Source organism: Aotus nancymaae, unplaced genomic scaffold (genome assembly GCF_030222135.1).
Source record: "Aotus nancymaae isolate 86718 unplaced genomic scaffold, 86718_ANA_hifiasm-v0.15.2.pri h1tg000016l, whole genome shotgun sequence".
NCBI classification, from domain to species: Eukaryota; Metazoa; Chordata; class Mammalia; order Primates; family Aotidae; genus Aotus; species Aotus nancymaae.
Genome location: NW_026988428.1, coordinates 48,825,360 through 48,847,965, shown reverse-complemented (window position 1 = coordinate 48,847,965; position 22,606 = coordinate 48,825,360). Strand labels below are relative to the sequence as shown.

At 35.5% G+C, this 22,606-nt stretch overlaps 1 protein-coding gene across 3 annotated transcripts in view; it reads right to left on the bottom strand.

The window, feature by feature from the left end:
• MSRB3 (methionine sulfoxide reductase B3) overlaps positions 1 to 22,606 on the bottom strand; it is a 186,150-nt gene that overhangs the window by 125,133 nt on the left and 38,411 nt on the right. For 2 of the 3 annotated variants that reach the window (XM_012444910.3, XM_012444913.2), the window contains 2 exons: positions 11,509 to 11,617; positions 9,816 to 9,893 (listed from right to left, as the gene is read on the bottom strand). In XM_012444910.3, coding sequence (XP_012300333.2) covers positions 9,816 to 9,893; positions 11,509 to 11,617 — 187 coding nt within the window. Of the gene's footprint in view, positions 1 to 9,815; positions 9,894 to 11,508; positions 11,618 to 13,679; positions 18,715 to 22,606 lie in introns of those variants that run through there. The other variant, XM_021670230.2, reaches the window with a different exon arrangement.

The window sequence follows — 22,606 nt, the reverse complement described above, 5'->3', positions numbered from 1 at the left end:
AATTTCTTTTGTATTTTAGTAGAGATGGGGTTTCACCATGTTGTCCAGGCTGGTCTCTGTCTCTTGACCTCGTTATCTACCTGCCTCAGCCTCCCAAAGTGTTAGGATTACAGGTGTGAGCCACCATGCCCAGCCTGGAATCTTTACCTCTCTTCTCATGCTTATCATTGTCAAATGCCTGGAGGAAAAAGGTGGACATTTTATACCATTTTCTTTTATTGTTTTTTGCTGTTATTTTTCTAGCATTTTAAGATGAAGATTTAGTTTTATTATTTTTAATCTTTCTTATATTTGATAATAAAAAGGCTTGACTATGAATTTTTCTTTTAATGTAGTTTTGGGTGGTTGATCCTATTTTTTGTGACTTTTTGCTGTATTTACTATTTTGTTGTTAAAGGTCCTAGCCATAGACATTGTCACCGCTCTCTTTGGTGAGACAGGTAAAACTTTACAGTTGGAAGCAATGCTATTGTTGAAATAAGCATCTACTGAAAGTAAGTTCCAGGAGTAGTTTTCAAAAAAAATACTTTAGAAATCATGGTAGGAAATTAATAATTATGAGAATCCATTACCAATTATCTATTTACATTTCCACCATTTAGTGTCAATTTGAATCATTTTATTCTGCTGTTATTCTGATCAGGATTAAACTGTATTTATTTAACAAATAAGTACCTATGATTTGCAAAATCCTATGCCCCTGTAATGGAGTAGAGGTGGGGCTACAAAAACCCTACATCATAACCTATTATCTCAAGAAGTTTACAGTTTTGTTGGGGAGGGAGATTTACAAATGACAAATGTATTAAAACTCTGTTACTCATCTAAGTCATACAATTTGGAGAATTTAGAATCCACACTAAAGCATTTTTAAATTATTCAACAGAAACCAAAAATATTTTGGATGAGATGGATCACTGTGTCAAATATGTTATAAAATATGCAAAATGTTGACATCAAAAGCCAATTATACTGAATTCATTTTGAGAATTTCAGATTTGCATGCTGTTTATAGCTTACAGTGTATACTTAATTTTAAGTGGCAGTTTTCACAAATCTTAATACTTCCATCTTTATGTATTTTCTAGCATGTTTCTGTGATTCTTTCATTTGATATGGTAGAGTTATAAGCTAGAAAGAGTTGATGTTATTTTCACTATTTAAAAGCTGAGAAAAATGAGATAGAATGTTTAAATTACTTGCCTATGGTTATGCAACAAATTTGTGCTGAAACTTTTTTTTTTTTTTTTTTTGAGATGTAGTCTTTCTCTGTCACCAGGCTGGAATGCAGTGGCATGACCTCAGCTTACTGCAACCTCTGCCTCTGGGTTCAAACGATTCTCCTGCCTCAGCCACCTGAGTAGCTGAGACTACTGGTGCGCACCACCATGCCCAGCTAATTTTTGTATTTTTAGTAGAGACAGGGTTTCACCATGTTGGCCAGGATGGTCTCAGTCTCTTAACCTCATGATCCACCTGCCTCAGCATCCCAAAGTGCTGGAATTACAGGTGAGCGCCACCATGCCCAGCCTATGCTGAAACTTTTAAGACACCATGTTTCCAATTGGTGAGTTGGATGGCTTCTGCATTTTTGTTTGACAGTGTTATGTGATAGGTCCTTTATCCACATGTAAAATACATGGAAGCCACCTATCTGATTAAAATTTGGGCAGTTCTCAATAACCACTTTTCAATAAAAGAATTATTCATTTACAAAAAGAGAAGCTTTGTGAATTACCTCAGAAGTACTTGCTAAAACTTGTACATTATTTTTTGTAAACTGCCTTTAAGTAATTTAAAGTTTTTGAACTAGAATAATATTAATTAATTTCCTGATTCATGTTTATTCAAACAAGATAAATGTACATGGATTACAGTTAAAAGTTTTGCCTACTATGTTTCCTGGTTTATTCTAACTATCCATTCTAATTCACTGAGAAAAATGTAATGCATTTGGAAAATTAACTAAAGAACTGAGAATGTGATTTAGGTAATATGAGGCAAGGCAAGATTATTCTTTCCTCATGTTCCTTTCCCCAAATAATGCACACACATACACACACACACACACACACACACTCCCCCACACACCTTCAGGCACCTAGGTATTTTATATATAGGTATTGCTTCAGTTCTTTTCCATGTGTGTATATAACTTTTAAAAAAGAAAAATGCAGTTATAATTACCTTTGCATATTGTTATACTTTGAATCATGCCTTGCTATAGTTTTCCAGTTTTTCAAATGGAGTTGTTCTTTCCTTTTTTTTATGCCATGCTTTTAATGTTCTTTTCTTTCTTCTAAAATCACGCTTTAGCCATATTTTTGTTCCCTGTCTCAAGCAAGTTCTTTTCTTCCAATCCAGATGTGGTCTTTCTCTGGGCTTTCAGTTGAGTTGAAGATAGAAAAGTAACTGTCTCTATTACAAATACTTTTCCTATAAATCATTGTATGTGGGGACAAGACAGGAAGGGTCAGTGGGCTGAGAGAAAATTTGCGCAATTTGTGAGAGAAGTCAATTTTATATTCTCTTCAAAATAATATATGACTTACTCAGCCATAACACAACTTTAAGTAAGCTGCCACTCAGAACTCTAGTTTATTTCATAACAGTTTCTTTATGCTGGAAAGCTTTCTTTGTTAAAGGATTTTGAATAAGGTGAGAGGCAATTCAAATCTTTAAAATTCAAGTTGAATGTAGTTTGTTAGAGGTTAAGAAACATTTTCTGGAATTATGAGCAATTTCCAGCTAGAGTTCCATAAAAAGAAAGCCTAAGTTAAATTCATTTTACTCTCACTAACAGAATTCCACAGTGACTGAAATGGTCGGTAAATATCACAAAGAGAGTTTTAAAAAGGTTGAAGAGACAGTATTTGCATAGAGAGGAAAATGGCAAAACTCTATCTTCTCACTCTCCTCTTACATCCTCCCGCCCCCCCGCCCCCGCAACACACACACACAATTGCATCACAGAGGGAAAAGTTCATGTTGAAAGTCTTCTTTAGTGGTGAATGGAATAGCACTGTTGAGTGAATTGTGTGTGGCACTGGACTGGAATTTCCTCAGTGAAAGGGCTTATGTTCTTAAAGAGCTGAAAAATGGCTTAAATTTTCTGGTAGCCTAGAATAAAGTTGCACAGGAGGCTCATGTGAAATGTAGCATGTGTGAACAGTCTTGCGGCAGAGTTCCATTTGAAATGTAGCAACACAGCTGGAGCTGTGACTCATCATACTAATATCCACTGTTAACAGACAGACTCTGTCTAATAAAGCCTGTACTTTCTCACATTGTAAGGATTTTTTTTAGGCTGCTGTGATAGTATGATATGTTCCCAAAATTTGGACAGGACAATTGTATTTAACATTTGTTGAATACCTGGCATATACAAGGCATCAAGGCATTTTTCAGCATTAGTTTTCACACCTGTTTGGTGTTATTTATCCCATTTTACAGGTGATGAATCTGAGATCAAACATCTGGCCTGATATTCAGCAGGCACCACTAGCTGCTATTAGCTAGAGCCTGTTCTGATTGATGAAGATGAAGACACAGAAATTTCCAGATAGTAGGATACACATTTAAGATAGTTCACGTCAGTTGGTGTCAATCTTCTCAAAAAACGTAGGGAGAGAATTTTTTTAAAAAAAGATTAGTGAAAATTTGGAACACAGCTATTTGAGAAAATGTGACGGGGAATCAATAAGTGAAAATAAAATGACCTCCCAGTTTCAATTACTAAAATCCTGCCCATAAATCCAGCTGCTGCCCTAGCTCCCAGATGTTGAATGGCCTGATAACTTCCTGAACATTGGCTCCATTTTCCTGTCAGGATTCCAAGGGACTTCCCTAAGGATAGATAATAGCCAGCCTGAAACTGAGTCCTTGATGACCTGCCATGATGGATCTCATTACTTTTGGGCTAGCCCTTCCCACATTGAGACAGTTTTCAATTTTCAACTTAAGTACTTAAGTACTATGACAAACAGATTTTTCAAACAATTGAGGGGTGTGTGTGTGTGTGTGTGTGTGTGTGTGTGTCCATGTTTGTGTGTGTCTCATTTGTTCCAATGATACTAAGCAAAATAACCAGTGACTAAAATAAAATATTAAAATTTCATTCTACTATAATTCTTTAACTTTCTTCTTTTTTAAATGTTTGAGTGCTACTATTCTAAATCCATTTGTATACTGGCTGTGTGATCTTCACAAGTTACTTATCCTCTCTCAGTTTCTTCATCTTTAAAATGTGTTGTTATGAAGATTAAATGAGTTCATATACATGAAGTACTAAGAACCCTGTGGCATATGGTAAGTAATGTGTGTTATCCATTGTTTTAGCATTATTATCATTATCATTAGTGAATCTATAGAAAATGAGCTATTCAGTGCAAGGCCTGCTGAATAAGTGTATACAGAATATTAAAATGTCCTATGTGGTTCTTCAAAGTCTCAAACAAAATTATCAGAAGCTGACTGCATATGCATAGTGTTGAGGTTTATTAGCTAACAAGGAGAAAAAAGTTCCCACTGAGGCTGTTAATTTCCTACTTTTTTCACTCCCAGAATCTATCTTGTGCACTCTTATGACTTACATCTCATTTTCATCATGCTATTACCACATACAAAATTTCTTCACTATCTATCTAAACAAAGTTAAGATATGCATGTGATCAACAACTAAGTATTCAGTGATTATTATGTGCCAGGAGCTGTAGATATAAATATGACTAAGGTATGGCCTTGCCATTGTGATATTCACTCCTAGAAGGCAGAAAAGCACATAAGCAGATAACTATAAAACAAAGTAGAAATTGCGATGATGGAAGTACATACAAAGTGCTATGGAGCAGAGATGAGGGACACCCAAGTTCACACTAGAAGGATCAGATAGGGCTTTATGGAGGAAAAGATTCCAAGGCTTCAAAGATTTCTAATAGGAATTTAGATGCCTTCTCTGGCATCCAAGGACTTCCTTAATTGGTCCCCTATAACTCCCCAGCCACATCTCTCATTACTCCCAACATAACCCACCTACCCACTCCTTTTGGACTAGTGTTCCATATCCTTGAAAAATCCACTTGTTATCCTATCTCTGATCCCTCTTCTCATATGGCATTCTCTATTAGGCATCCTCCCCCTGGAAAAAACTGAACCCTTCTCTCTGCCTGGTAAAGTGTATTCTCATCTCCTCATGAAATCTTACCTGACTTTGACGTAGTCATAATCTTTCCTATTACACATAAAAGCATTTCAAACAGGCACATCCAGAAAGACACTATTTTGTCATATTTTTTAGTGGTTTGTTGTGTTTTTCTTACTATGCCAAAAAAAGGAAGTACCTTGAGGAAAAAAATATTCATAAATTTATTTATTCCACAAAACCTAGGAAAGTGTCAACCAAAGCAAAATATAAATGGTCAAAAATACTTTCTAAATTAAATTATTTTGCCAGTGCCTTCTTTGGTTTATCTGATGTGCAATAAATCCACTTTATGCAATTTTAAAAGTTCAAATAACCAGAGGAGAAAACACTCTAACTTCTGTCAGTTAATTTACTAACTGAAAGTCTGTAGTACTATATGAGAAATAAACTAACTTGGTAAAATTTGTGAATGTGAAGAAAATGTGAACCATGGAATAAATTATACATTTGGTTTATAAGAAGGCTGTGAATGAGGTTCTTGTCCTTAGTAAGCAGTAAGAAAGCAGTATATTGTTCAGAGAGGGAATGTATTTAGAGTACAAGTTTGAAAATGAAATGAGAATAATTGAATGGCCTTTTTTGTAAGGAAGTAAAATACACACAGCAGTCAAGTAAATGATGAGATTATGCTTGTGTGTGCATGCATACATACATGTATTTTAAGTGTGAATAAGATAGTAGAAATAGCAGTTGGGGAAATGAACTTTTCATAATGATTAGACACTTTAACTTCGGCACTCTTCTTATTTCTTCTGTCTTACCTATTTCCCTCCCACTATTATTTCTCATGCTGTTCCTCTAGTTAATCTCTTCCGTCTAGTTTTCTACCCTCACTCCTTTCTAACAAACAGAAACTCCACATACTTTACACATACACACACACACACACACACACACACACACACACACCCAATTGTTTCCTACATTTTGTATTCAAAGCATAAAATGAATTATCTACAGGGTCCCTGAAAATGACAACATTAATTTACTAGACTAGTGAGTGGTTTTGAAACTTTTGCTCTTGAACCCCTAAAACAATTTTGATATCAAAAAAATAGACTTTGTGCCAGTTATCAAATAAAGTTAGAGCCTCTCACCTCTAAATCCATCTTCTTTGCCTGCTCTGCTAAAATGGGGCTGGACCCTTTAAAGATTTTTTTCTTTATCAGCCAGCATGATGTTTATCTTTGCCAGCTGAGGGCACAGGAGACAGACTGCAGGAGGAAAAGGTCTTTCCTTTCTGGTTTCAGGATGCTTACTTAACAAGCTCCTCCAGCGCTTGCAGCATCTTTCACATCCAGATCCCACAGCCCATGTAGTTTCTCCATTCCAGGCTTTTGCAGTGTGTGCAGCTTCTCTAGTGCCAGGCTCCTGTTATGTAACTGGATTCTCCTGCACCCATCTACTCCCGTGTATGCAGCTTTTCCAGCACCCGATTCCTGCAGAGCACATAGCTCCTTCTGCATCCAGCTTAGGTAGCATAGTCTGCTTCCCGGCTGCATGAGTGACTTCCTCAGTGCCAGGTGCTGCTCTCTGTGCACAGCGATGGACAGCACCCAGCGGCCAGCAGCTTCCCCGGCACTCCACTCAGATGGTTTGGTAGTGAAGTGCCTCCACTGAGATGCCCTGCAAACAGCTTTCCACAGCATCCCAGAGGGAAATTTCCAGCAAATTTCAGATTTCAGAAAGCCTCCAGCAAGTTGCACCATCATGACACTGTACCAACTTCTCTGCTGTTTAGTGGCTACAGCCATGCCCTCTCCAACAAGGTCTAGCCCTCAGCCCTGTGTGTGCATAGGGATGCAGGGGATTCCTTGGGCTGTCTATCTCAGTCCCAGGAGCCATGATTGTTTCTTATATCTGCAATTCCTGTATTCTTTAGAATTTCTCTTCATTTCTTACTACTCAAACTCTTGTTACCACAATCTTCTCTTACAGTTCATAATTCTGTAAATTAAACTTTACTGTTCAAAATACTGTATATTCTGTGTCATGACTGGGTGCTGACACATGCTTCCTCATATATTTTAAATTAAGTTAAAACTTCTTATCAGGATTTTTTTAATTGCAAAAGATTAATTTTCTGGTGTTTTGTGCATTTTATGCATACTTAAAATGTGTATTTGTTAAAACCTTAGAGCTACATATTTAGATCACTTAGCAGATGAATAAGTCCACCATATAATTTACAAAGCCAGTCCTCACTGTCAAATTAATCAACCAAATCAGATGTATTCTGTGTCCAAAAAAAAGACTTTCATTTATTTCTTTTTTTTTTTTTCATTTGAATAAAGATGTGAATACATGTTCTCATGGCAACCCTCTCACTTAAGTAGGCTAGTAAAAAATAAATGGACAGACAGCAGATGGAGAGACAGATAAGCAGATAGGCAGGGAGGTGGACTGCACTGTGCCAGGAGCCTTACCAAGATGAAATACTATTTCACTATTTTTTACCAACGCATTTTTACCTTGCTTTCAATGAGTCTCTCTAAAGTAATGCATTCACAAACTTTCATTTTGTTTGATGCCCTGGAGATTGTACCCCAGGGCCATACATAGTAAGATTTGGGCTAGGTGAAAGCTATGTCATCTTTTCTGAAGTGGGAGAAGGGTGGTCATGATAAAGGAGATGGGGAGGAAGACTCAGCCAACCACAGACTCTCAGACATATCAGTTTCAGGAAAATGCACATACAGAAATTGGCACTAAACCAATGAGCTACTCTACTACATTCTCCAGTGAAGGATACAGCAAGGAATTTTTTGCCAAAATAGACAAGAAAACAAGTTAAAAAAAAAAGCAAACGATTAAAAAAAGAAAATAAGTAGAATAAAGCTATTAAACCACATTTCTTATAAATGTGGAAAATAAAAGCTCTCCTTGTAAGTACAGAAGTAGACGAAACAGAGGCAGTATCACACCAAATGTGAAACCTGACTCCCACTAGCACCTATGTTTGGATAAGGGTCTTGCTTTTAGGATTTGTGACTCAAAAACTTCACATGGGTTAAATCCTTCATTTACAGTGGTTCTGTTTCCTATTTAAAACAGTAAGTTTTCCTTAGATCCCATTCTTTAGTGAATCACATGATAGAGAAGGAGATAGAGAATCTGAAGCAAAAAGTAAAGGGGATGTGGCCAATTTCTACCATTTGGGATATTAACAAGTTTAACATGGCTCAGCAACTATCTTAAGTGTTATATCATAACTATTTTAGCTTATACCATAACTATTATAGCATAAGCTAAAGGTGTTGAAATATTATATAAGGAGTGTGTTTTCTGAGAGGAAATGGGTGACAATTGGAAGGGTTGGTTTTTTAATAGGAGGAATACATAAGAATTCAGAACAGATTCTCAACCCATGCTAATGTTCAATAACATTTGTGCAATGTAAGAAAAGTTTTAAATCTTCTTTTTTTTTAACTTCAAGGAAACTACTGTTTCCTGTTATTTCTAGAAAATCGGTAAATGCTGGTGTTTTAAAAGAAGAACATTTATGGAGAGATATTAAGTGTGTTTTAACTACAAGTATCAGATCCTTATTTATTTCCCCTAAGAAACTCTGGGAGACAGAGTCTTACTCTGTCGCCCAGGCTTGAGTGCAATGGCGTGGTCTTGGCTCACTGCAACCTCCGCCTCCCAGGTTCAAGTGATTCTCATGCCTTAGCCTCCTGAGTAGCTGAGACTACAGGCGCACACCACTACGTCTGGCTAATTTTTGTATTTTTAGTAGAGAAAGAGGTTTCACCATGTTGGCCAGGCTAATCTCGAACTCCTGACCTCAAGTGATGTATCAACCTTTGCCTCCCCAAGTGCTGGGATTACAGGCCTGGGCCACCACACCCAGCCAATGACATGTACTCCCAATTAAGGTCTCTGCCTTTTTATTCCCCTAAATCAGCAACCCATGGGAAGTATAGGACTTCTGGAATTTTCTCCACCTAGATAAATAAATTTCTGGTAAAGATTTTCCTTTCTTGAATAAGATCCAGAATCTCCAGAATACACTATCTGAATGAACTATTTCAGTCAGAAAGTCCAATGTGCTGCCTATTTTATGGCAAACTGTTGGAATCTTTAATATAAAGATTCTGAATCTATGCAAAAACTTTTAACCTCATATTACATTTTGCTTACCTATGTAAAGGTATGTTCCCATATTACATTCAATACAGGTACTTACCTTCATTGCAAAAGTATAATCTACTTGGTTGAAATTATTCAATGTGAAGGATATATATGAAGAACTTTTCATTATGTTCTAATAAATATTTAAGGCCATCATTTGAAGATTTAAAAAATCAGTAACTGCATAAACATTTCTATGCTTGCCAAAATCTCTTTCATAGCTCTGCTAAGCACCATGGTTATTGATATGAACAAGTTAATGCTGGGTATTTTAAAGATCCAAGTAGTGTAAAATCAGCCAGTCTGTCACACTGGTAATTTATCATGAAATCAATAATCACTTTTGTTTTGTGGGGGATCAATGGAAATAGAAAACAGAAGAAAATTCAGTAATGGAAAGATTCTAAGATGAACGAGCAATAACTAGTTTGTTGCCATCTGTGATACAGCCATACCTACAAGTTTTCAACATACTTACTTGAACAATGGAGTCCCACAAACAACACATTTATATATTCCAGGATCTTTGTGATGTGTGTATTCTCCTTCGAAGGCACTGATAAATAATAAATAGATCATTTAAAAATTAAAAGTTAGTGCTATTTCTTACAGAATGTATTTGCTTAACATATATTTCTCTAATAAATCTTTCAAGGGCTTTTTGTCCTAAAATGAGAACAAACCAAATATATGGAAATCTGAACTTTACTAATATATTTCAAATCTATATAATAAAATGTACATATAACCACTCCAAACTAGTGCAGGTTACATTAAAAAAAAAAAAAAAAAAATCAAGCCATCTAGTTATGTAATGCTTAGAAAAAGATTTTTTTTTCTATTTTTAAAAAAAAGCCTGTAGTTTAGATTCACAGAAAGACCATTACATAAGATTTTGCTACTTTACAGTGTGCAAGAGTATATATCAGAAAATGCAGACGGCTCCAAGACTTCAAGTGGAAAGAGTCTTATTTTTTGGTTTGAAAAGGAATATTGCAGCTTTAAGGGAATATTTTTCTAAGTTAACAATCTTAAAGGCTAGGAGGTCATTCAGCTAATACAAATCAGCTGTGCTAGCCCAACAAAAAGTCTGTGTGCTCTGCAGCTTGTTTTTATTATCCTTTCACCCTCTTTATGAGGTCCAATTTTTTTATAAACAGAATTTTTAAGAATGACCTAATCGCTGGTTGTTTGTGTGCATTAAATCATTTTGCTAGTCATGTACACAACAGAATGGATAGAAATCCTCGCAAGCTGAGACTGAAGTCCACTGCTAGCTCATTGTATGATAAGGGTGGACTTCGTCAGAGATTCAGCATTTGGTAAATTCAGTAAACAGCAGATACTGTGACAGGAAGAGAGTGTTGCCTATTAACAGGGATCCCATGTGTAGCAGAGAGCTCTTTCAGTTCATGAATGAAAACAAGAAGTTACATCATTAATAAATTTGGATCAGAAGTAAGCTACGGTCTTACGCCAAGCTCCATGGTCTAAATTAGACAACAAAGTCATTGGACCTTGGCAAGTTACCTTTGAGCTGAAATCAGCTGAGAGAGGCTTTATTCACTAAAAACAGTCTTGGAAGTGAACAAATTCTTTTTTTCAGGACTTAGGGCGAACTTCCAAGGACCAAAGCCATGTGAGGGCAGTTATTGAAAATTTTTGACATTCCAACCACAAATGAGCCAATAAATACTTTCTCCACATGTGCTTCAAAAAGAAATTGGAGTGGGGTAGAAAAGAACTAAATTATGCTACCTTCTTTTTGCAGCCAAAACGTCTATACTTACAATGGCCACCTTCAAAATTTCAGCATCCTGGCATAGTGCCAAGTCCCTCATGGTTTTGCTTACTGTGATGTCTTCCCAAAAAATGTACCTAAATCGCTATTACTTCCACACATTTTGTAGTAAACTAAAAACAGGCCCTTAACAAAAGCTTTGTGACTTTACATCAGATATGGAGTGTTCATTAAATGGAGAAAAAAACAAGTAAAACTCAGTCTTAACCTAAACAATACCGTTTCAACCTTTTCAAGTATACTAATTTGTAGACTTTAGCAAGTAAGTATAAAATTCTCTAAATTAATTGGCAAGGAAGAGGATTGCAGGGGGCGGGAGGAGAAGAAATCTAGCTCTTACTTAATGACTTTTTATTAAAGCTCACCTTACCTTTCGGTCCCTTTCTCCTGAGTGACATGGTACTGCAGGGGTGTTAGCCGCTTCCTCAGTTCCTGCTGGGAAAAGACCACCTTACAGTTCTTTTTATCCCTACATGACCCTGAAAAGAGAGAGGATATGGGAGAAGAAGTCTTTTTAGCTTGAATCCTAAATAATTGCTTTGGCTGGCCGCCACAGCACAGCTTCTGCAGTCACTTGTCAATGACAAGACCAGTCTCTAATGCACTGGAAATGCTTACCTGAACTGCAGCTCATTATTTCTCTAAGTTTAAAAAGAATGTTTCTTAAAATTCAGATGATTCCACTGGAGCAGAGACAATATGCTATTGCCAAAGTCTCTAGCATGTATACTAAAAACTCACTGATCATTCACAAAATACATCCTTTATATCTCCCAGTATCTTGAAAACCTTTTCTTTTTCAAATAGATTCAAAAACATAAGTCTATTTACAAGCATTTACACTGTATATATAAAATGGTGGGCATATTAAGTTAAACCATAAATCTGCAATAATTTTGCAACTTAGTAGAATAGCCTAAAACCATTCAAATTCAATTTCCATTCTGGATGATTTAACTACCATCCTATGTTTTGAACCCTAAAAATATAATTTTCTATGACCAGGAATTGCTGTTCTCCATGATTCCATCAGAAACTTCACTAGATTCTGTATACATAACTCTCTCTTTAAAGACTGTATCTTACCACGTGAAATGGGCAGCAAGAAACTTTCAACAAACTACAGGAGACGGCACTTTCACTAATGTAGATTCAAGAAGTTTTAAAGAAAGTGAGAAAAATAGAAAGGGAGAAAGACAAAGAAAAAAGAAAACGTGAATATGATTTTTAGAAAGCTACATTTTCTTTTTGCAAAGTATATCTAGGAAGACTTCACTGATTAAGTGTATTTGAATAGTTAAATAATTCTAATGTGATTCTAATAACAATGGCAGCTTTTATTTCAACCTATACAGCCTGCAGTAAAATGTTCAGACAACACCTGTTTATATGCAGTATTTTATTTTACCTGAGCAAATGACTGAAAAGAAATATAACTCCAGGACAGGGCAGCCATTACTCACTGCAGTAAAATTGCTTTTCTTTGCCATCCATCACAGTGGGAAAGAAGCCTGCAGATGGTCCTAAATGGAAAGAGTTCTTGCCATGTTTTGAAGTTACTAGAAGAAAGCTTGCTTAGTTTCCTAAATATTAAATTCAACTCCTTTTGAAATGTGAAGAAATACGATTTAGGAGTGGAAATGCTTCCCACTTTTTTTACTTTCAGGGTACCTAATGTCATAGTATGAGATCGCTGACCTTAAACTAGGAAAACATTATCTAGCCGGTTACCCTGACTGTGGGGTTGAAAAATGGTATCAGCTTGCAAAATCAGGGCCACCAAGATAGAGTGGCTGATTCTCCACAAGTGAAAATGGAGGCAGCAAAAGAGCAAGCCAGAGCCAAACAGCAAGATACACCTTGGAATGGGCCTGCAGGTTGTCAGACAGCACCTCTGCTGACCTTCCACAAATACTTCGGCCCTTCTCTGGCCTGGAAAGATCCACAGGCACAGTTGGCATGTCACTAACAGCATGTTGATCTCTCATCTCACTGGACCCCGTCTTACCCTAGGCTTTATCCAAATACCTACAACTTGTATTTTTGCTGTTGTTGACGGGTTAGGTAGAAATGTTTCCCTGAGAAATGTCTGTCCTGTCAGAACAAGCCTCTCAATAGCTTGAATGCAGAGTGGATCTTTCTTAAATAATCAGTCCACAGTGATAGGTGAGTTTCTGCTCAATTCAGTACAGACTTCTTAAAAATTGTTTTATTTTCATTTATTTGTTGGAAGGGGTGTCTCTTAGTTAACATTGTCACAAAATCATTAATTGCAAATATAACATGAAAAAACAACCTGGTTAAAATTGTTCTTTCCAATGGCATAATTAAAATATTTACAATTAAAATCAAACAATTCTATCCAAAATATTTTTGTTAATATATGTCCATTCATACAAAAAGACCAATTGTGTTCCCAAAGTTGAGAGAACTAAGCTACCCATCTGTATGTCATTTAGTACAAGAGAAGCAACTGCAGGTTTAAATTACATGGTATTGGATTGCAATTTCCTAACATTGGATGCTTTTCTGCTTTTTTACCTTGAGTCATTTACTAAGGAGTGTTCATAAAAAGTAGCTTAAAGCACAGATGCTTGCAAATCGTTTAGGCAAAGATGTTTCTCTCTTTTTCATTCTCCCTCTCTCATGAATCTCTCTTTTCTGAAGAAAGAGAATAAAACTGTTGGTCAGTATTGATGAACCATGTCAAGTATTTGTACAAGAAAAAAAGGTAAAATTGAAAACATATGATTGAAGTAAATAATACAAACATAAAAGCTTTACTAGTGAATGAAGGGTATTGAAGAGACTTTATTTCATAGATTAGAAATTACTTTTGATCTAAACATTCTTAAAAACAGATTGTTTTCCACTATGAAACATCTCATTAACTGTGCTACAGAGACCTCGTTTTAATGGCAAGCCTTGAAAGAGTGCTGCTGTACTCCTTTGTTAGTCTCCGTCTTATTTGGGAAGGGAATAAAGATTTCATTCCAGCTTTCTTTGTTTGTCTTTTAAGAACCACTAAAGCAGTATTCACACAAATTTTGTAGGAATGTGCCCTATGTCATAGCCTACAAATTATTTGGTTTTGGTGCACTTAAAGGTCATCTTCCAAATTAGCAAATTTTTCTACATCCTGGCTTTACAACCTTAAATATAAATATTGTTTCCTAACTGTAAGTGAGGTTTGTCCTTTAAGAAATAGCTAGTGATTATTTAAAGTTGTCAAACTTTGTACGTTTTCATTCTTTAGTTATACTATATTCTCAAAATAATTAGGTTTTTAAAGTATGTCTAGTACCGAAAGGAAATATATGTAGACTAGAAACAACTATTGTGACTCTACATTAAACAACTCAATGAGAAGTTAGTCAGATTTTAATAAATGTCTTGCTACACCCTTTAATAATAATGTACTTCCTGGACAATTGAAAGCTGTAATATTACATTAGCTCTTCTATCATCAGAACCAAATATTGGCATATATAAACACAGAAAAGCTTCACTTTGTCTCTGATTTCCTTTTTTCCTATCAGACTCACTTTTCTAAAGTCATATGGTGCCACTGTTAATCTTGAAAAAATCATTTCATTTTGAAATTCTAGAGTAATTCACCGGATGGTTTCCCTTTACTATCTTCACTTAGGTACTGTAATTTTCTTATTACACAGGATAATTTAACATCAGTATTATATGACATCTGTTCCATGACCTCTAAATTGGCTTAGAAGTATGTTTGGGAAAGATTTTTCCTTTTATTTAAATATTTAATAGTGTCTTTTGAAGGCACAAGTGAGTATGTGTTTACACATGTAACACAAGTACATATTTGAGGAGATAATACTGCCATTTGGGTATCTAATCATAACACCATTCCCTACAGAGTAACTTTGGGATAGATCAGATCCATCTTGAACCCAGTCCAAGTGTATTTTATTTATTGAAATATGCCCAAAGTCTCTTTTTATATCGAGTCTTGTCCTATGTTGTTGCCTCAAGGCCAGTATTGTTTCAAAGCCCCAATATGAAGCTCCTGCTATTAGTACAAGTAAACGTACAGCAAGAGTTTGCTTTCTGGCTCTGCCTGCTTCCCAGCCACGTGATCTGAAACAAGTCAGCTTCACTATGTATTGCCATCCTCACAGATCTCCTGTAAGAATCATAGCCATTAGCACTTACTTCATTTTGATTACAGCGAATTCTGAGGTTAAAATTGTCTTTTAAAAGATAGCCAGGTCCAGTATTTCAGTGTGCTGCAATCTTTTATTGGTAATTCTTTTTCCGTAATATTTCCCTGGGAATAGTATTTTCCTCATACTTTGTCTTTTTTTTGTTTTAATGGTTAAAGTGGGAAGTGAAGGAAGAAAATAAAACTAAAATTTGAGTCCTCCTACATGCCAGGCGCATGTCTAGGCACTTTCACATAAATACATTTAATCCTCTCAATAATTCTAGAAGGTGGCTGTCATGCCTGTTTTACAGATACAGAAACTGAGGTTTGGTGAGGTTATAACATACCTTTCTAAGGACAAACAGAAAGTAGACATATCAATTCAAACCCAGGGCTGTCTGACTGCCCTAGTCATATTTTCTTTTTTCTAGTCGTACACTTTTTCTTTTTTTTTTTTTTTTTTGAGACAGAGTCTCGCTCTGTCACCCACGCTGGAGTCCAGTGGCATGATCTCAGCTCACTGCAACCCCCACTTTTCAGATTCAAGTGATTCTCCTGTCTCAGCCTTAGCTTCCAGAGTAGCTGAGATTACAGGCATCCACCGCCACACCCAGCTAATTTTTGTACTTTTGGTAGGGACGGGTTTTGCCATGTTGGCCATGTTGGCCAGGTTGGTCTCAAACTCCTGACCTCAGGTGGTCTGCCCACCTCAGCCTCCCAAAGTGCTGGGAGTACAGGCGTGAGCCACCACATGCCCAGCCAGTCATCATATTTTCAATCAGGAAAAGATACAACTTCCTTCTTTCTTCTCTAACTATACAACAGCTTTCAGCTTAAAAACTAGCAAAATAATAAGGGGGAAAAAGCAATAATCACCTCAGTACATCAGAAAAGTTACATACATTTATCTATTAGCCAATGTCTCTTTTCCCTGTATTTACTCCTTCAACATAGGGTCAGTGACAGGTTTCATATGGGATTCTCACAAAGTCTATAAAACACTGAAAGGCTTTTGAACTTCCTGTTAAGAAGTAAATTAGATCTGTTACCTAAATCTTACAGTACTTTTAAGTCATAAATTTTATATTTCGGTGTGAAAAATCAGAACAAAACAAAACCTAAGGATCCCATAACTTTAATTTTGGTTCTTGGATCAGAAAAAATGAAACTATTAAATATTTTCCCAAGATAATAAATGAATAAGAGATAAGAATATCTTGTTTTGCTTTGAGTTTAGTAGGTTAAAACAGTAAAGTTCATGTTGAAATGTCTTCCTGCTATATTTAAAGGTGATATACTTTATTTTTCACTGTAAATTTGGCTGCTTATTAATCTGTCCCTGGAAAACTGAGTAAATTTTTACTTCAGGCATAGTATAGTAGTGTTAGAACTTCTAAATAATGGGCCATTTGGAAAAGCCAAATCTAGTCCATTTTTAGATTAAAATATAAAATATATGCCATAAATCATCATTTTTTGTTTGTTTGCATTCTAATAATTCAATAAAGGCCTTATGATAAGACAAAACAAGAAAGTACAGGGGGAAGAAAAGCTCCCTATTTGTAGAACCATATTCAATTCTGATTTTTCTCTCAAAGTAGACTTATATAGGAAAAAATTCCTGAGATTAACATACAATCTAAGATGACAGGACACTTTTGCTTCAGTCCTCTGGTTTCCACAAAACTAGGGCTGCAGGGCTTACTTTGAGGACCACTGATCCAAGATTTTTTCTTAAATTGTTTGTTCAAGTCATCAAAAATGTTGAGTGTTTACAGATTGCCAGATACTATGCTAAGTAAGATATATTCATTCATTCAATAATTATTTATTGAGTACCTATTATCTGCTGGCATTATCTAAGGACTTAGGATATACCAGAGAACAAAATAAAGATCTACTTTCCTGGAGCCCCCGTTCCAGTAGGGGTAAAGAAAGACAGACAAAATACAATGAAAGTAAGCAAGTAAATTACATAGTCTCTTACAAGGTAGTAAGTATTCAGGAAGAAAACAGGAAAACTGGAGGACTGGGAGTGAAAGGAATAAGCATTATAATCTTTAAACAGAGTAGTCAAGAAGTCTCACTGAGGTGATATTTGAGCAAAGCCCTGAAGAAAGAGAGGAAGGTGGCTGTGCTGATCTCTGAAGGAAGAGCTTTCTGAACACATGGCATAAATGGCCAATGCAAGAGATGAAAACACTAACAAGTTCATATTCCAGTGGCAGAGACAGAGACAGGTAGCTTCAATGCAAGTGCTAAAACCTGAATATGAATGGAGTAGATAAGCAAATTTCAACATAGAAGGAATATGTTTTTAAACCAGGAAATGTACAACTACATATCTTAATACAGACATTGTTTAGCATTACCTTTTTTACTTTCAAGAGAAAGTTTAGTGAATACCCATTCAGCAAAGTGCTACACTCAAAATAGCTCTTGGAGAGTATTTTTCTGGCTGAACTTTGAACTATGATCAGACAGCAGGTTCTGCTAATTTGCATTGTCTACTTAAAGTCATTCTTTTTAGACTACAGATCATCATTTTCAACTTGGAATAATATGTAAGAGGATACACAATGGCCATTTCTGGTGATGAATTTTGGATGAGCCTAGAGGACAAAAAACCTTTTGGCCAAACAATGCTGTTACCCTTCTGTAACACCTAACTCTCCCCTTCAGAGTGATATTCTGGCTATGGCAGGAAACATCCATAACCAAAGAAAATATCAAATTACTGCCTGTTCTATTTTTAAAACATTCTTAATTTTTACATTTTGGTTCAGTTTAATTTTATCTGTTCTCCAAGCCCTAAATATAAAACACGCAAAAATAAATCTATGAGTTCCAGGACTCAGAAAACAGACAATTATTTCTTCTTAAGGTAAAGATTTGTTCTTTTCTATATGTAAGAAAAATCATATCTTTATCTGTCATAATAGTCATATTTAATACCTTCTTGCTGTTTTACTATTACTTCACATATGACAATTTCACAAGGTCAGTTTCAGTTATATTCTATTGATGCATGCACAGTGTTCTAATTAACATCAATGGACATTATAAGCATGCCAAGGCAACATACCATTGTAAATTTCTTGAATTAAACAAGACCATATGTTTTAGTGGTGCATAGTTGAATGATAAAATTGACCTTCAGTACGGTTCTTATACTGAAGGTTTGAATAAATACACTCAGAAGATGTTGTCAAGCAAGTTTTCCTTCCAAGGATACACATCCTGATAAGTTCAGTGCTATAAGCACTTTTAGTATTAGTGTATTTACTCTACAAGGCACTACTTAAATGGGCAGATACAGTATTATGCAATTATTCTCAAACATCTTCATTCCTTTCTGCTTTATTTTCCCAAACACATTGTAATTCTTCGAAGATAAAAACTGTTGAGCCTAATATTAATTTATACTTTCTACACTATTTATTAAACATCTGCAGTGAATCAAGAACTGTGATAAGCACTGGAAAGTTAAAAATAAATAAGGTAGTGTTCTTGTTCTAGGAGAACACGTATTTCTGGTGATGAATTTTGGAAACTCATCAGGAAATGGTGGCAGAAAAGGTAAGACAAACAATCTATACAATGTACAGTCTAACAGTAAAGGTATGTGCAAAGTTTTGTGTAAAGAGAGTTAACAAAAAGGAGATTAACACTTAAAAATTTTTCCCTACTAGATTTAATCATATCTGATTATAAATGAAATACAGAAAACTCAAATAATTAATACCAACAGCATTCACAGGATGCCAGAAAAGATCCAAACAGAGAACTACATCTAGACATCCCAATAGATATAATATGATCAAATGTGTACAAGTCAAGGTGGTCATTACCCTATCCTGATGAAAAGTATGCAGTTTTTCATGTAAGCAGTAGCAGCTAATTTAACAAAGAAAAAACAATCAGGATAAAATGTAGATTCAGATTGGAAAAGGGAGAAATTGAGGAACTGAGAAGTTTAAAAAGCAGTTTTAAAATCAAGGAGAAAAATGTGCAAACATTTTCTTACTGTAAGTCAAGGAGAGTAAATTTGTATTTTTCACAGTACTAAAAGGTTATTAATGTGATTTAAAATTCTAGCTTTAATAGTAAAATCTCATTCATGAAGCTGCATTATTTTCTTGATGGGAAACAATAGAGGTTTAGCACTACTTTCATCCTGATGAAAGATTCATTAATAATTCACCTGAATGACTGTACAATAGAAGTCACATTTTACTTTTCTGTCTTACATTTGTGTTATAAATTTTTAATTGTTGAATTCAAGTGTAGTAGTCATTTTATTAGCATTCTTAAGCACCATAAAAAACTAAAGAGTATCCCATCAACTCTTCAAAATTTAATGCAAATACTGAGAGGAACAATTTTTGTGTTAATATGGACCATAAAGCCTAGAGTTTAGGGAAATATTTAAAACATGTCTTGATTCAAAGAGTATTTTCTTGCTTGCAAGATATATAAGTAAAAAGAGAATTTTTAAAGGCATTGCCATCATCAAGTGACAACAGTGGAAGAGAAAGTCACTTAACTTCAATTCTATCTGATTGCATGTGAAACGTCTGAGAAACTTGGAGTTCCCTGTTTTTAATTTTTTTTTTCTAGGGGTCTTCACTAGAGCATCATAGCACATAAAAAAAAAATTAAAAACAGACAGGCTCATTTACATTCTACATTTCATATGCAATCAAAAAGATTTGCAAAAAAACAGCTCACTCTCTCATCTTCCCCTTTCCCCTTTGGGAGCACCGACTGCTAGGGAGATGAGCAGTAACCACCCACAAAAAGGAAGGAAAGGAGCCCTCTCTAAGATTATCATGCAGAATTTTACTTAAATGTAACATTGAGTATACTTCACCAGAAACAAAATAAAATATATATTGTCAAAAACTCAGCTTTGCAAATTTCCAAAATTACATTACCACCCAAATCAAATTTCAAATCTAAATTAATTAAGCATAATGCCCAAAAAACAAGTCCTCAATTGCCACTCAACAAACAGATAAATCTGAATCTATACATTCCAGAAAACCTGAGGAATTGTGGAGAAAAAAAAAATCCACTTTAGTTTTCCATTCAGATACATCAAGAAAAGCCATGTCTTCCTCTGAGTTATTCAGTATCTTCTTGAGAGATAGTGCTCATACATCTTTTAGTCATCTTTGCATCCCTAGCACCTAGTAATGTGGCTGGGAAAAAGGACTAAACAAGTATATGTTGTATTTAAATACTTATTCTATTCTCCACTTTAATAATTGCTATTTAAATCTTCTTTCTAAAAGATGTTTTCTTTTCTTTTTTTTTTGAGACTGAGTCTCACTCTGTCACCAGGCTGGAGTGCAGTGGCGCAATCTCAGCTCACTGCAACCTCTGCCTCCTGGGTTCAAGAGATTCTCCTGCCTCAGCCCCCCGAGTAGATAGGAATATAGGCGTGCATCACCACACCCAACTAATTTTTGCATGTTTTAGTAGAGATGGGGTTTCACCATGTTGGCCAAGATGGTCTCGATCACTTGACCTCATGATCCACCTGCCTAGGCCTCTCAAAGTGCTAGGATTACAGGCATGAGCCACTGTGCCCGGCCAAAGATGTTTTCTAACTAATGACTTTGGCTATGTTTCTTAGAAATTAGTTTAAAATCAGCAACAATAATATTTGCTTAATAAATCAGTGAAATTTTAAGCATAAATAATGACAGTAAAAAAAAAAATTCAGTAACTTACATTACTATTCTAAATCCTATATTACCTAGAGGGTTTCACATTCAACTCTTTTATTATAACTAATATTTTCTTAATTCTCTGGATTTAAGACTACGAGATTACTTGGTCCAGCATTCCCCAAAATGCATTCTCTAAAACACTGGCTCTGAAAAAAAAAAAAAAAATGCTAACAAGTTATTCCTCTTGCAGGGTGAGAAGGGAAAGGTTCCACAGTCAAATCAGATTATGCAAACTTAGGTGACATGGGTTTCTTGAAGAACTTCTCAGAGATTTTCTTATGCTGATGTGTACTGTTAAACGTGATCATTTGATACACCATTATTTTATGCTCCACTAGAAAAGAGGGGGAAAAGTGGCCAAACTACGATACATTCTTGTCACAATGATTTTTGAGCTGCATCTAGATTACCAAGAAAGTAAAATGTAAAAGCAGTGCATCTTAGAATTTATGAAATAGGGTAGTATGCATGCTTTCTCAATTTGATGACGAGATTCATTTTACAAGGTAAAATTAGTAGAATCAGTGTTCTTCAGATTATAATTTGAGAAATGATGAATTTCTAGTCCAAAGCCCTCAAAAGGAAACCAGGACCCAAAAAGCTACTACTCACAGTCGCATATCTGGTTAATGACAGCCAGGTTCTCTTGTCTGCAGCTTTCCTCCTTTAGTTTATTTGTCCATTCTGTTTCTCTCTTGAACCCATGCTTGGTTACACTTTACCATACCTATCTATTGCTAACTCATGTGCCCACTGTCCACTCCTACCCCCATTTCCTTATTTTCCACTCCTACCACCTCCCACTAATTACATCTACACATTCCTTCAATATCCTTCAGAAGAACTGTCATTGCTTGAAATCCTGTTCTGAGAATCCAGCCTGCCATTCTGGGAGGAAAGAAGCACAATGTTTCTCACTTCTTCTACTCCCAGCCTCTATGGTAAAACAAAAGAGAAAGTGTATATACAGAATCATAAAACTTTCAAGTATATAACTCCTTTCATCCTATAGATAATAAAATTTGGACCCAAGGTGACCATCTTTCTCACCAGAATGTAGATCCCTTAAGAACAGAGATCACATTACTTGTAATGTGGCATTATTTTGATATATAAGATGATGTTACTTACTCACAAGCATTCATTCATTCAACAAATATTTATTGAACACCTATTATGTGACAGACACAAGTGTAGTTGCTGAATTGTAACAGTGAACTAAACAGACAAAAATCTCTGCCTTCCTGGAGCTTACTCTGCAGGAACCAAGGACTTTCATTAACAGAAATAGATTTTGCCTGATCAAACCCATCACATTTCCCAGAGACGTTTTTGGTGTCCTCCCTTCCACCTCCATCTTTTTCTCCCCAATTTCTTCTCCCTTAAAACAAGGCATTTAAATTACACAGAACAAACTTTGGAAAATGTCATCTAATATAATATAATGTAATCTAATGTAAGGACCCTCACTTGAAGGTGATATCTAATTATAAAAGATTTGACAAGAATGTTATGTAAATCTCAGTTTACAGATGCAGAATAGGAATAAAAGGTAC